This window comes from Fusarium oxysporum, chromosome 9 (assembly GCF_000149955.1).
Source record: "Fusarium oxysporum f. sp. lycopersici 4287 chromosome 9, whole genome shotgun sequence".
NCBI lineage: Eukaryota > Fungi > Ascomycota > Sordariomycetes > Hypocreales > Nectriaceae > Fusarium > Fusarium oxysporum.
Genome location: NC_030994.1, coordinates 1,763,619 through 1,778,142, shown reverse-complemented (window position 1 = coordinate 1,778,142; position 14,524 = coordinate 1,763,619). Strand labels below are relative to the sequence as shown.

At 48.2% G+C, this 14,524-nt stretch overlaps 4 protein-coding genes across 9 annotated transcripts; 2 read left to right on the top strand and 2 right to left on the bottom strand.

The window, feature by feature from the left end:
• Positions 1-1,603: 1,603 nt before the first annotated feature.
• On the bottom strand, positions 1,604-5,634 carry FOXG_09463 (uncharacterized protein). Of its 4 annotated transcripts, XM_018388649.1 has the most exons (4): positions 3,978-5,634; positions 3,317-3,926; positions 2,660-3,052; positions 1,604-2,606 (listed from the first exon to the last, which is right to left on the bottom strand). In XM_018388649.1, exons 1-4 carry the CDS (start codon positions 5,184-5,186, stop codon positions 2,584-2,586), a joined length of 2,235 nt encoding a protein of 744 aa, XP_018246746.1. In that variant the 5' UTR covers positions 5,187-5,634; the 3' UTR covers positions 1,604-2,583. The 4 variants fall into 4 exon arrangements, with proteins under 4 accessions (XP_018246746.1, XP_018246744.1, XP_018246745.1 ...); XM_018388647.1 differs by having other exon boundaries at positions 2,660-3,926; XM_018388648.1 differs by having other exon boundaries at positions 1,604-3,052; positions 3,978-5,588.
• Positions 5,635-5,765: 131 nt separating this feature from the next.
• Positions 5,766-8,033, top strand: FOXG_09462 (uncharacterized protein). The gene is made up of 5 exons (XM_018388645.1): positions 5,766-5,955; positions 6,012-6,455; positions 6,509-6,738; positions 6,789-7,586; positions 7,640-8,033. The coding sequence occupies exons 1-4, from the start codon at positions 5,953-5,955 to the stop codon at positions 7,543-7,545; spliced, it is 1,434 nt and encodes a 477-aa protein (XP_018246742.1). The 5' UTR covers positions 5,766-5,952; the 3' UTR covers positions 7,546-7,586; positions 7,640-8,033.
• Positions 8,034-8,227: 194 nt separating this feature from the next.
• Positions 8,228-11,486, top strand: FOXG_09461 (uncharacterized protein). Its single transcript, XM_018388644.1, has 7 exons — positions 8,228-8,569; positions 8,623-8,935; positions 8,989-9,565; positions 9,617-10,327; positions 10,377-10,425; positions 10,481-10,630; positions 10,687-11,486. Exons 1-7 carry the CDS (start codon positions 8,338-8,340, stop codon positions 10,941-10,943), a joined length of 2,289 nt encoding a protein of 762 aa, XP_018246741.1. The 5' UTR covers positions 8,228-8,337; the 3' UTR covers positions 10,944-11,486.
• On the bottom strand, positions 10,786-13,587 carry FOXG_09460 (uncharacterized protein). 3 transcript variants are annotated; one of them, XM_018388642.1, is made up of 4 exons: positions 13,244-13,587; positions 12,196-12,314; positions 12,042-12,143; positions 10,786-11,988 (listed from the first exon to the last, which is right to left on the bottom strand). In XM_018388642.1, the coding sequence occupies exons 1-4, from the start codon at positions 13,247-13,249 to the stop codon at positions 11,127-11,129; spliced, it is 1,089 nt and encodes a 362-aa protein (XP_018246739.1). In that variant the 5' UTR covers positions 13,250-13,587; the 3' UTR covers positions 10,786-11,126. The 3 variants fall into 3 exon arrangements, with proteins under 3 accessions (XP_018246739.1, XP_018246740.1, XP_018246738.1); XM_018388643.1 differs by having other exon boundaries at positions 10,786-12,143; XM_018388641.1 differs by having other exon boundaries at positions 12,196-13,573.
• Positions 13,588-14,524: the final 937 nt, after the last annotated feature.

Here is a 14,524-nt window from a genome sequence, read left to right as displayed (position 1 = left end):
GAGGCTGCAGCAGGAGTGCGGACGGGATGAGATACAGTACAGTACGTTCGTGTGGGAGAGACAGAGACAAAGTTTGGGGAGGCCAGATCAGACCAGACAGGGGCCTGCTAGCTACAGGCTACGAGAGGCTTGGACAAAACCAGCAGTGGAGAAGCAGAAAAGGCTGAGGGTACCTGGGTAGAGGTGAAATTATAGTGTGCTGACAAGTACCGCCACCAGAATCGGGCACAGCAAAGTTCAAGAGGTTTCAAAAGAGGGCGCCAACAGAGGACGATGGATCCATCCACTACCCCCTGGCGTCAGGTCCATGTCCCTGGCGTTACAACTTAGACTCACTAACACTTCAGGGCCCTCAGGACTCAAAAAGAGGTGGGGATCCTGAGGTCAAGTGCCTGAGCATCTGGACTTTTCTTTTTTTCTTTCTTGCATCTGACGACACTTCATTCCACGATCCAGTTATTTTATCTAAGAGTCTCCGAGAAACTAGTGACTAGCAGCCCGTAAAGATAAAACAAACCACTGAGATACGGCAACTTAAGGGAAACTCGGCACAGACCCGAGCGTCGAAACACAGCAATTGCATTAGGTTGCCTAACTTCCGCTGACTGTAAAGTACGGATACTACATACAACTAATTATTGTATTGTCCTCAGATGCTAAAGCCGAGGCTTAGACGGCACGATACGACACAACCACAGCACAACACGATACGATCGATGGGTGCGAGTGGTTCTCACCCCTGAACTAATGTTGACACTCACACAAGTACGTTGGACATGGCAGTTATCAGCTGCAACAGACACTTGCTGCAGGAGATTCCCCATATCACAGTCACTTCAAACAACCAAATAGTTGTATCAGTAGGATTGCTGTATTGATTAGTTCCCCCGAATATTGTAGCTCTTGACAGTTACTTTGGGAAGCACAATCCAGATTTCTTATGCATCTATAGTGTATAAGTTTCTACTATATCAAAGAACAAACAATTAGCAGATAAACGACTCTGGTGATGCTCGCTGACTTTTACTCCCTGCCCTGTACACTCAATTCACTTCCATTACTAGCGCTTCTGGCTGCTTGATTCAAGGGGGACGGACGACAAGCCCCTTGTTTCTCATCATCTGCTTCTCACTCGCCATCTTTCGGCTTTAACCCCTGGACTCGTCTCCATTTCCAGCCCATCAAGTTCGTCCTTGTCCCGCAACCTGTCCTCGTGTCCACGTCAGCAGCCCGCATCTCAAGCTCCAAACAGTCCTTGATTCTTTGGGGAAAATGTTTTTTTTTAGCATCCGCAATTCGGTAGTGCCTCGCTCGCTCCGTTGTAGCAAAGATCGAGAACTTCTCAACAGCGCCTCCCGTGCGCCACATTTAATAGTTTTTGATGTCTGAGCCACGTTCGATAAGTTATCCTCTCTGAAGCAGTTGCGAGAAACTACAACAAAGATATTGTCTAGGAGGATAGAGTATCGCAATAATTGAATGAATCCAATCCCAAAATGCAAATTGGTCTGATATTGTGGGCTATTATCAACACGCCAACCCTACTCTTCATCTTGTTCCTGATCGACACTCTTAGCGCTCAACTTAATCAACCCCTTAACGTAGCCGACACCTTCAAACAGGGATCCATGACGCCCTTTAATGCTACGGGTGACCCGGCGCTGGAAACAAGTTAAGTGATCAATGCTCATCATTAAACTGTTTCGATTTTTTGTTTCTGTTTGGTGATAACTACCTGGCCAATCCCCTTCGCCATGATTATCATGATAATCCAGATACGTTATTTATAGAATCTTAGCGACCAGATCTCAAGATAGTGTTCTCATCAAGCGAATCAGCTAAAGACTGCCCAGGGCCCTACACCAAACGCCCTCAATGGCCACCTAACCCAGTAGAAGGCTCAGATTGTTTGCTATAAGTAACCCCCGACTAAAGCGTAGGTAGAGTATAGATCCACATCAGAAATCCTGTCCGTCTCAACTATCTCCCACGCTTCACTATAACTTCAACTCCAAGCACCGTTCACAGCTTTGAGTTTTCCCTCCGGTCCAGCCGCCAACGCCTCATTCCATCCCACGAACCATATCATACAGAACCAGAACTAATCCACCTGTTCTCTTACCGACCAGGATCGTGCATTTTGTTCTTATATTATTAATTTGAAAGGGGAAAGGGTATCGACACTTGCGTCATCAACAATCGAGTATGAAACAAAACAAAACAAACGACCATGTTGTCAATGGCCAGAATCAAGCTCGACCTCATAAAATGCAGAAATGCATAAGATCTTTCTTTGCCCTATATAATTAGTAGATGTGGATTCATTTCTTACCTACCCAGAATCCGCTGGTATGGGTTTCTGTGACCCATATTGTGTCGTTCAAAACATGTTGCATTCTTACCACCAGGAAAACTTCTGCGACAATAGCGTTGAGAACAATGACAAAGGTCAAGGACCTGACTGTCGAGTTCAGATAGCCACTGTGCATCATATTACCGGCAGCTGTTGAATTTTAGTTATTGAAGAGGGGGGGTGTTTGTCGATATTGGAGAATGTTGCGGTTAGTTAGGAGGCGAAATCATTCAGGGACGACGGCGCTTGGCATCTGCATAACGTTAGTCACCATTGCAACTTAGCTGAGGGTCTTTTTTATCGCACCTTGCTCATCTTCCGCATCTACATCATCGTCATCACCACGGGCTCGTTTACCAGCAGCCGAAGGAGTGCTTGGTGCTTGGTCTTCTGGTTCATGCTCATCTCTCCAGTCGATTTCGTCCAGGTCGTCATCATCAGTCTTGCTTTTCTCGGCCGTCTCTACTGTTGCAGAGGCCACTCCAAGGTCAACGTTGAAAGAGGACGCTTCCTCCTCCTCTTGAAGAGTGGTTGTAGTGCTCGTGTCATTAGTTTGTGCATGGAGTGGTTCTGGCTCGGCATCAACATTGACCTCATCTTGGGTCTCTGTATTCTCTCCGAGAGCGACATCTCCGTTGAACTCGGCTTCCTCGTCTAACTCGAAATTGGCAAATGGGTCAATCTCGCTGTCAGCTCGTGCTGGAGTAAATTCGTCAGTATTATTGAAAGAATACGTTGTGCTGAAATCAGACAGGGAGCGGTGATGTTTGGATTGATGGGGACGGAGATATTGTACTTTGGGTGAAAGAATTTGCATAGTTCCGTAATTGCACTTGACAGTTTTCCGGAATTCTGCTTCATCTTTGTTGTGGGTTTCGACATACTCCGACACACAGGGGGCACAGAGGCAGAAGTCGGGGTAATAGCAACAAAGGAAAGTGGAAAATAATGAGGTTGCTTTACCATTTTGCTCAAGACCATCCTCATCAGCAGCAGTGAGGCTGTCAACAGCGGTCTCTGGATCCTCCAAATCAACGGCAGAAGCATTGACTGATATCTCGATCTGAGTGTCGGTTGCAACGTTGATATTGTCTTGATCATCTTCATAATGGCCATCCTGGTTATTGGCCTGCTGGCTGTTGACTTCATGGTCATCGACTTCCTGGTCTTTAAACTCTTGCCCCTCAGAACCAGTGGCATCGGGGTTCGCATGTTCGCCTTCCAGATATTCATCCTCATTTTCTGCTTCATCTATCTCGCTGTGATGTTCATCATCAATTGGGCTGTCGAACTCGTCCAGTTCCTCGTGAACACCATCGATAGTTGCAGCTGTTTCCAGCATGCTAGTTCCAGCAGTCATGGGAGTCTCGAAGAGATGGATAACTTCATCAAGCCCCTTCCCCGCCGTGGCACTCTCGACGAGATACTCGAAGCGCTTTTCTGCGTTAGGTTTAGTAAAAAGATAGGCATACAGTGGGCGTGAGCCATCTGGGTCCTGGTTCTTGACAAGAAGGTCGAAAATTTCAAGAATTTGACGGAGTGTAACGTTCGACATGGTCTCGCCTTGGGTTGTCTGTTTCAAAATGTTAGCGCATTCTGGATAAAAGCCAGAGCCTTTCCTTACCTCAACAAGTTCGAGGCCAAGCTCATCAACCTGGAGTACCAAGTCATCATCCTCGGCAATCTCATTTTCAAGCTCACTCCGAAGACCAGCAATCAACTTCTCAAGTGGCTCATCGAGAACCGAAGTATTGGCAAAGAAACCATGGGTGGTGGTGGAGAACATAGGAAATTCGTCTCCTTTATACTGTACCGTTATAGCAGGAAAGCCCTCATCTGTCTTCCCATTCGAATCTTCTCCAGTAGCTGAGTGATCCACATGATCCGTATCAGTGGTTGCGTGTTCGTCATATGCATCTGCGACATGTTCGCCCGCGTCATAATCGTGATCTTCAGCTTCCTCGACAGCTTCGGTTGTTTCATCATTTTGCCCTGATGCCAAGGTAGTGGTTTCTTCATGACTATTCGCATCTTCTCCATCGTGTATTTCGTCGTTGTCACCGGATGCGTGGGTATTCTCAACATTATACTCATCTGCCTTCACATCCTCGGCTTCTGCTTCACCAGTCGCAACCTCATCCGGCTCTGCTTCTTCTTCCTTTGGATCGCGAGGCTCATTTTGGTCATTGTGGCTTGATATGTTATTCTCGTCTCCGGTGTGATCGGATAACTCTTGTCCCGTTGCAGTAGCATCATTCTCAGGTTCGTGGTCATCTTGCTCTTCAGCAGCACCGGCTATTCCATTTGGCTCAGATCTTGTTGCACGGCTTGCGGCAGCTGTTTTCTCATCTTGATGTGAGTCTTCTGATTCTGCATTATCCTCAAATTCGTAATCAATCTCGTGTGTAGATTCGTGATCGTCAGACACCGCATCGCCATGAACGATTATTTCATCCAAAATTTCTACTTTCTCTTCGTTTTCTGGCACGTCTTCGTCGGGTGGCTGAGCTGTTTGTATCGGTCCCTGAGTCCCAAGCTCAGGAGCCTCGGTCACTTCATAATCCACATGTTCAGGACTGTTTGCTGTATCCTCGACATCGTGTAGGTCGAAGTCCACATCCTCGCCCGTGATACCGTTCGTCTCGTAGGCTTCATGATTCACAGCGTCCTCATCTTCTTGCATTTCTCTATCCATGCTCTCCAAGTTGTCATCGTTCTTTTGCAGGTCATGATTAGAATCAACCATGTCGGTATCGAAGTCGATGAAATCGTCCTCAATTTTACCGTCCAAGACTGGCTTGGCCATATCAATGTCCATTTCGATCTCCGTCATGTCTTAGGATTTGGTTTGGATCCTTCAGAGCTGGTGCTTCAGATCGAAATTGAGTGGAAGAGATTTGCTATGATGAGGAATCGAGTGCTCAATGCGTTGAAAGCAGATAGAATTAAGGTAGTGGGGGAAATATGCGTGCCGGAGGGCGGCAGTTTGCGCGCGTCGGGATGAATTCGTAGACGCGATGGTTTGAATCAAAGAGACAAAGACCAAGCTTGGCTAGAAATGTAATTTAGGCTGGTATGCGACATTTGATCCAGGTTGGTGAGATTGTGTTTGATAAAAACGAAGGACGCCCACGCGCGCCGTTCTTATAGTGCTGATGTTTTTACGTTGGTTGGTCCGTGAAAGAAAAAACGTAAAATAGGTAGCTTTCTTAAGGTTGAAGGTTGAAGCTGAGGAGAGTATATGGACTAGGCAGGCAAGCTCTCTCAGAATGAATTTCGTTGGGTGATTAAGCAGCGGGACCCAGAAAGGCTGAGGTAAGGTGAGTGTCAGGGAGGTAAGAGGCTGACGCTTACCTAAAAAGAGCTAGCGTGGGGTAGCTGGCTGCTGGGCCGTGCTGTTCTTCCCCTTCCACTTCATAGCAGCTCCTGGGCTCCTGGCTTCCAGGTGGCCGCAAGAGGGGTACGTACCTCTTCAGGCTCCTGCACCTCCCACCGACTTGAATATTGGCCCGCTCTATCTAACATCCAGGGGACGAGCATTCAACAACTTGCAACTCTCATCGCAATCAAGAAACATCTGCTCGAATTACTCCGCCAAGATGGTGCGCAACACCTACCACTATCACCCCTGCTTACATCATGTACTCATGCTCCCTAGGTCGTCCTTGCGGCTTCGATTTGCACCCGTGGAGGGAAAGCTGTCCTCTCGAGACAGTTCCGAGAGATGCCACGATCGCGCATAGAAGCCCTCCTCGCCTCGTTCCCCAAACTTGCCGATAGCGGTACGCAGCACACGACCGTCGAGCAAGACAACGTCCGATTCGTTTACCAGCCTCTCGACGAGCTCTACATGGTTCTCATCACCAATCGACAGTCCAACATTCTCCAGGACATCGACTCCCTGCACCTGTTTGCCCAGGTAGTTACCAGCACATGCAAGAGCCTCGACGAGCGCGAAATCCTCAAGAATGCCTACGAACTGCTCAGTGCTTTTGACGAGCTTGTCACCCTCGGCTACCGTGAGAACTTGACCATTAGCCAAATCAAGACCTTCCTGGACATGGAGAGTCATGAGGAGCGCATCCAAGAGATTATTGCAAGAGTAAGAAGCTCCACTGGGGTCTACTTCACAGACGTTTACTTATACCTGCATAGAACAAAGAGTTGGAAGCCACCGAGGAGCGAAAACGAAAGGCGAAACAGCTCGAGATGCAGCGCAAGGATGCTGCTCGCAGTGGTCGCGGAGCTATGGGTGGCATGGGCGGAATGGGCAGCAGTGGTGGTATGCCCAGAAGTCCTTCCTATCCCTCATACAACCCCCCTTCGCAATCCAATACCAGCACCTACGACTCATACGAGGCTGAGAAGAACAAGTCCTTCAGCAAGTAAGTGGCACTTACAGTGTTCCAGAATGCAATTGGCTAACACCTTCAAGACCGTTGGCTCCTAAAGCCAAGGGTATGCAATTGGGGAAGAAGTCCAAGACAACTGACATGTTCGAGCGAGTGCGAGGTGACATGGGAGGCGAAATCGACGATTCACCTCTTGTTACCCCCGCACCCGCCCAGCATGCCGAAGCCGCCGAACCTCGCCTCTCGTCAACCCTTGATCGCGATGCTATCCACGTCACTATTTCAGAGACTATCTCGGCCAAGTTGTCTCGCGAGGGTGCTGTCAACTCCCTAGCTATCAGTGGCGATCTTGTTCTCCGCATCTCAGACCCTAGCCTGACAAAGATCAAGCTCGGCCTCCAAGCTGTTGCGTCGCATGGCGTACAGTTTCGTACACACCCCAACGTTGACCGAAACCTGTTCAACGGTTCCAAGATTATCCAGATGAGCAACACTGCACGTGGCTTCCCGGTCAACAACGCTGTTGGTGTTCTGCGATGGAGGGCTTCTCCCAAGGTTGATGACGCCAGCGCATGCCCAATTACCTTTACTGTCTGGATCAACAAGGAGGGGGCCAAGTACAACATAACGGTCGAGTACGAATTGACCGGTAGCGATGCCCTGAACGATGTTAGTGTCGTTATTCCCTATGCAGGTAGCGAGCCTGTTGTTTCAAGCTTCGATGCTACCTTTCTGGCGACGCTCTCGAGTGGACAATTGGCAACGTGGATGAGGATAACCCCAATGGCTCATTCGAGTTCGAGGCCGAGTCCGGTGATGAGAATGATTTCTTCCCTATGACGGTTCGCTTCAACAAGAGCACACCATACATTGACGTTGACGTAAGTCCCGATCCCGGCTTGCATACTTAAGTATGATGTTAACCATTTCGCAGGTTCACTCCGCGTCTCTTTTGGAAGAAGACGAGGAAGTGACATTTTCCAAGGAGATCAAGTCTCACGCAGACAACTTCTTGGTAGAATAGACGGAACCCAAAAGTCTTTCGATTTAGGAACAGCTTCTGGGCGAATTTACTCTATAAAAGGATAGGGATATGTATTTGAGTAGAGCTGGAGATAGGCATTAGTAGGAGTGTCTTGGCGGTTTAGAACCTAATGGCGCAACGACAATTGATGTTTCGTGTTTTGGTCATTTTGTTAATAAGTGGCCGTTGTTCATCATTATTGACACAAAACCAGCTTCCATACAGCTAATTATTATGCACGCAATAGTGAATGTTGTTGGGGAGTTGAAATGCAGAATCGAGGTATTTATATTCATCAGCCTTGTTGTCACATCCCTGATATTTTTTTTCGCCTCTGCATATTTAATGAGTATGCATTTCACTCTCGTCTGATCTGACTGTTCTTCTATTCCCACGAGCAATATCGTGTCTGAGTTGTATAGTGCGAGTTACTCACGGATGCACGGTCCATACTAACTCCTCCCTGTGGGCTTGTTGTTTCTCGGTCACAACTTGCATACAACATTGCACTCTCCAAGCAACACGAAAAGTGATAGTTTGCAGCTCATAGGGATGTTAGAAGTTCTCTGAAGATACTCTCATGGGCTGTGTCAACGCCACAGATAAACATGGCGCAGCGAAACCAACTTGCGCCCTTCAGCGCGACTGAGTATCAAGACAGGGCACCTGATGGCTACCCTGTGAGCTGCCCAACTCTAGATCTCTCAGCAACTTGGGACCCAGTGGACAAGAACATACTTGTGTACAGACCTCCTGGTCAGGTTGTTTCCAAGATCCACCAAGTTGGTGCGCCGGGCCTAAAAGCACCAGACGCGCAGGCAGTTACTTGGAGGTCGGATGGTCAGTAAACAAATACTTCATGATCGAGAAAACTACTCATTCAATCGTCGTAGGCCAATTCCTTGCAGTCGGATGGAGTGACGGCTTTGTGCGATTGATGGGGCTCGAGAACAACAAGGCAGCTCACCATATCAAAGTTGGCGAATCTTCAGGGAACAAGATCACGCACATTGGATGGGCGAGTAGCAGTATTGCCGGGAAGAGCTCCAGTGCCGTATCCCAAGCTCTGAAGGATGGCCTCGGTGAAGATCCAACGCGGAATGGAGGTGGTCTTCCGTTGGATCTTCCTCGTGAACTGACTTTCCTCGAGGTTGACACAGTATTACCCAAGATCAGCCCTCTTCCCAGCAGTAGTGCCGGTTCAGGGTATGTCCTCAGCTTCCACGGTCGAACCCAACATACTAATAATCCCTTAACAGAGAAGATGCTTTGGTTTTCACGTTGAGAACTGGTATAGACTTCCTCTTCCAGCCCCCGAAGCCAGAGGAGTATGATCAAGTCAGCGTTATGATTATTGGGACGAGCGATGGTCAGCTTCAGCTGAGCATATACGATTCGTTCATCATTGGCAGCTTTCAATGCCCCCAGATTAATCCATCATCAAGCTCACAGCTTATTCTTCATGCATCGCACCCACAGGTATCAACCCAGGCTTTACTAGTTGCAGACAAATCAGAAGAGCCAGAAGAAGTGCACTTGGTGCCTATCGACCTTCCCTTCATCTCATCCCACCCTATCAACCTTTCTCTCCTCGCCTCCAAGTTAACCACTCTTCAAAAGCTATTGAGATATCTGAAGCAAGCACAACTTCATATGCAGGTCGAATGGCGAAACACGCGCGAGCTTCCCACAAGATTTCTGCGAAGTATTGAAGGCGATCTCGAAAATCTCGAGACTGGGCCACGAAGTATTGTACCTGCTCTTTACCATTTGGCAGTGACAGGTCACGCCTACGAGCCTGTACGCGAGTGGTTGGTTGAAAGTCTGGCAGAACGAGTAAGTGACTTGGGAATTCAGGTTCCTTGTGACATTGGCTAAACTTTGCAGGGCCATAAACGATGGGATAAAGCAGTAGTCTCCGGCTTGGAGGGCCTCAGAAATTTAGTCCATGAGAACTTCCTCCCAGCTCTTGACCGCTGTGCAATCATCCTAAGCAGGCTACGAGGCTTGGCTCAATTTCATGACACCCGAGATGACATCGGCTTCACTCTCCAGCAAACTAGTCGCTTGATGGATATTGTTCAATGTCTCCAGCTCATCGGTCACAAAGTATTGATCAACGTGATGGACGAACTTGATAGCTTCACCGCGTTCTCAACATGGCTTCGCTTCCAAATCGACCGGCTTGCCTCTTCTAGCTCCGCGAGCGAGGAACTCACGGAAAAGGAGGCAACCATGGACATTGCAAAGGTTCTGAGTTATATTGAGAATTATCTCATCGATAGCCCGCTTCGGCTATTCTTTGACAAAATGACCAGAGAAGACTATGAAGCAGACTGGGCGCACATAGAAGGTGGTCCGACTCTGCTTCATGTCCTTGATCAGGCGTTGGTAAAGTGGGAGAACGGCCAGCCCAGCATGAAAGCTCTCCCACGTGTCGAATTTCTTGTTTCATATGCCACGAACTGGGCAAATCGTACATTCAAGGGTATTGCAGAGGCAAAGAGGCGTAGCGTTCGACTTGGAAACCCAATTAGACTCTCGGCTGGTCGTGTGGTGTCACATAGAGATATGAGGATGAGCAAATCAAAGAACAAGGTGCTTGAACTTCTTTGTGCGACTCATCTATTTACTGACATCGAATTAGGAAACAAATGTGGTGACTGCTTTAGCATCTAAAGAGGCTAAAAGCGAAGGTGAGGCGAGCCCTGTTACATGGTCTGAAGAACTATCCTTGCTAACAGATTGAAGTTCAAATATTCTCCGTCGGCATCAATATTATCAATGGCATTAGTACCAACAGGCCACCAACAAGTTGTCGTATCGATCTTGGCCCACGTACATTGATTGACTTGAAGTTTCTCAACGACGAAACACTTGTCATACTAAGTAACAGTCAAGGTGAGCTAATGGAACGTTTCTTTATACAACAAGTATGATACTAATGTTGCAAAAAGATAACGGGCCGCAAGTTGTCTGCGTACCTATCCGAACAGAAAGGCTTACATATGCCGACTACGATCCCAACAGGCTTAGTGAGACGCCCTGCGTATCAGTTGATGGATTCACGGCCTACTCTTTTCCTGAGAAGTCAGTGTCTAGACCATTGCGTATGGAGGTTAACGACAGGAATAATGTCAGGGGCGACATGCCCCCGAGAGTCTGCGTTCTTGAGAGTAATCGCACCACTATCAAAACATTTACTTTTCCGTAGCTCAAGCTGTCATGCGGTTCACTTCGATAAATATCAACATAGAAATGGGGGTACTTCGAAGGAAATCCGAACCCGGCGTCATGGACTCTCAAAAACAGGTGTTGAAAAGGACGCTAGCTTAAATAATTTACAAGGTAGAACAGAAATATGAAGTCCCTCCCCCTTTCAGTCATGGCAGTCGAGTTACTGCTGCCGGGGCTTAGTGATGTTAAAGAATTCGGTCAATCCCTCAACAACGGCCTCGACATTCATGTTAACCAGGGGCATGCTATCGTACGAGTCCTCCTTCATAATAGCAACAAGGGCCAAGTAACGATCCACCTCACGCAGCATGATGGGCTTGTTTCCGTCGTGCAGGACAAGACAGCTTTCTGCAGTGTTGCAGCCAATCTGTTTATCGATAGGCGCGCTCCACGGTTCACCCTCCAGCCGACGCCGCCCTTCATCACTGCGCTGCCACGTACCATAAACCTCAGTTATATCAATGATGACATCGATGTAATCACTGCAGATCTCGTAGCTCGCCATATCGGCAGTTGCGCTGTCAGTGGCGATATAGATCTTTGTAAGCACATCAAAGAGGTATGCCTTTTCGAAACGGCACGTGCGGCAGAGGTTGGTAAGCATGGATTCCAGCGTTCCAAGGCGAGGAATGAGCTTTTGGATAACCTTGCTGAAAGCCTCGAAAATAGAATGGTTGTAAATGGAGGTTAGGTGGAAGGTGACGGGGGCGTTCTCAAAGCCGTGGTCTGACAACTCATCTTGAATACGGATGGTGATGTCGCGCTGAATATCGAGCTTGTAGTCATCTGAGAGGCCGTCAACCTTGTGGATGAAGACCTCAATATTGATGTTGGGGTATGTTCGCTGAAGAAAAAGGATCGTGGTATTGAGGCGCATGACGGCTTCGAGGTAGTCATCCTGGGCGTCGATGACCCAGATGAGGGCTCCAATCTCGCTGAAGATGGCCTCAATATCAAATCCTGGGTTCTCAAAGACGTCGATCTGGCCTGGAAAGTCCCAGACTTGGAAATCCATGAATGACCTATGCAATTATGAGTTTATGGTCATCACGGTCAGAGTATTGCTAGCACTAACGCCATGGAGTCCTTTTGAATTCTAGCCGTTGATTCAAGGAATAGAGTCTCGTTCGGGGGCAGCTTGTGGAAGACTACACTCGAGATGGATGACTTTCCGCTCCTGTGACATACTGTTAGCTGACGTCTGCTCTTTTCTCCCACGTATATCATACCTTCGTTGACCCATGAGTAATAAGCGCGGCTTCCCCTTAGGAGCTGCGCCAACAGAATTGGGTCCGGGGGCGGCAGGTTTTTGTGCATCCTTTTTAGATGCCGAAGCTCCGCTAATTGACTGTTCGAAAAGACGTTGAAGATTTAGCTGGGCTGGACTTGTTCCGCTGGCAGATGTATCATCTGCCTCGTCAAAGGAGCGTGCAAGATTGTAAATTGGAGGACTGAGTGACATTTTGGGGCTTGTGCTATGGCAATGGAGAGGGGGTAGTTTGGTGTTGAGGGTATTGGGTTATGGGTTCTTGGGTTAGAGTGAAAGTGAATATCGGGTTTGCTCATGTCACTTGATATCCAGCAAAACTATCTTGAGGATTCTTCTCCTTTTATTGTCCTCTTTCTTTGTGTCGAATCAAGATGGCGAGCTATCAGTGGTTGATACAATGGGCACTGACGGACAGGGACATGAAATACCCGCCAACTGGCAGCACCTGATGAATCGGAGCAAAAGGATCCCATCTATTGCATTATCAGGCGAACTGAAGGCGTAGAAGGCTCCAGCTGGCCGGGATTGGACGTGATGAGGCTTCAGCGGTCTTTAAACCCCAACTCGGACTCATACTTGCAGGCCAGCGTGGCTCGTATAGAGCCTCGCCTCACCACGCCTCGCGTTGTATAAGAGACGCATATCCTCTCACTTGAGGTGACACAGACTCCTCTACACAGCAGCGGCCCAGCCAAGCGAATGTCCGTCGAATCAGGGCATCCAGAGTGCTGCCAGGACGCTGATGCCGTAATTTTGTGGCCAGCGCCACTACTGAGTACCAATCTTTACCTCGATGCAGGCTAGGGCTTGGTGACATATTGCGGGAGCTGACAGGATGGGAGTGACCCTTAGAGGTGACAGCATTGTTGCGCTGTGCTGTGTCGTGCTGTGCTTTGTTGTATCGTGTTGCATTGGTCACACGAAGGGTCAAGCGCACACTTAAGCGTCGAGACAAGAGAGAAAAAGAAAGCATGGGAAATCAGGCGCAACAAGCACTAGTATCTTACCTCCATTTTGCTTAGAGAGCCCAGGTCTAGCTATCCTGTGCTACACGATATCTCCCGTCCTAGTGGTCAACTCTCCGAGGCTGGGTTGGTCCAAATGTAGGTCTGAGAGCAAGGCTGTGAGGCTGAGAAAGTCAATTGCTATGCTCAGTGATTGATCAGTGAGCGTATCGACGGGAAAGGTTGATTGCTACGGTGCTTGATTGGTAGGTGTGTATACGATGCGATGGAGGACAATAGCCGATTATGACGAGAAATATGGGCATGAACGTTCTATAGGTGACGGATGATTGATGCGTCTCCAGGTGTTGTATGTGTATGTATGGTCTTGAGATTGTCATTTGGAGGTGGTTGGAGCTATGACGGCTCAGGCAGCAGCTGATAGCGCTGAAACTCCCCGCAACCCACTAAACGAAGGTACCTACCTCCTGTAAACGACCTCAGGTGGTTTTCTATCAGGCCTGGATGTATCCTTATAGACTCATATGTGACTTCACGTAATCTAAGCCAGGTTCAGATATGATAAGTGGTAACATCGTTATATATTATCTCATCACTAGGTACTAGCACCTAGCTTCACTCCTTGGCTGGGAGAGGGCCCTGTTCTTCCAATATTTTCTTGATATCTTCATGTTACCTGTGGCGCATGCAATCTGCAGCAGGTTACCCTGTACCGAAGCGTTATATGACTTAACAATTCCGTTCATATCATTCCTCGCAAACAAAAGAGTTCTATCGATATTTCAACCCTCTAATCACTGCTAGTGGCTACCTAGCTGATAGGGATCTCTGCATTCATTTTCTCTCATTCCGCCTCTCTTTCCGCTAGTCGGCTCGCTGACCTAGGAAACAGGGCATGAATGAAACTCCTCCTTCGCTTTATCGTCTTTGTCTTGTCTTTCTCGGTCTCGGCCTCGCTTTTCGCAGCCTTTCCAAGAGTTTCTGGGTCATTAGACAATATTCCATTCGATGTGTTAGGATTTAATGTAGATGCGCTCTCTGATGCAGTCATCTTACTCCTTATTCCTCGAAATGCCTACTCATGTTGATCAAAACCAGCTTCTTCAACATAGCGATATAAGAGGCTCACCTTACTAGATCTTCTCCTCGGAGCTCTGAGCGAACCTCGACGCTCCGTCATCGCTTGTGCCTCTTCTGTTACTCCTGTAATATGCCCAGCAAGTGTGTTACCTTTCCACCCAGCGCAGTCTTCGGCGAGGGGAACGAATCTCAAGAACCCCTTAGATGGAGGAATTCTCAGGGCCTGCTTCATGTGTCTCTGAA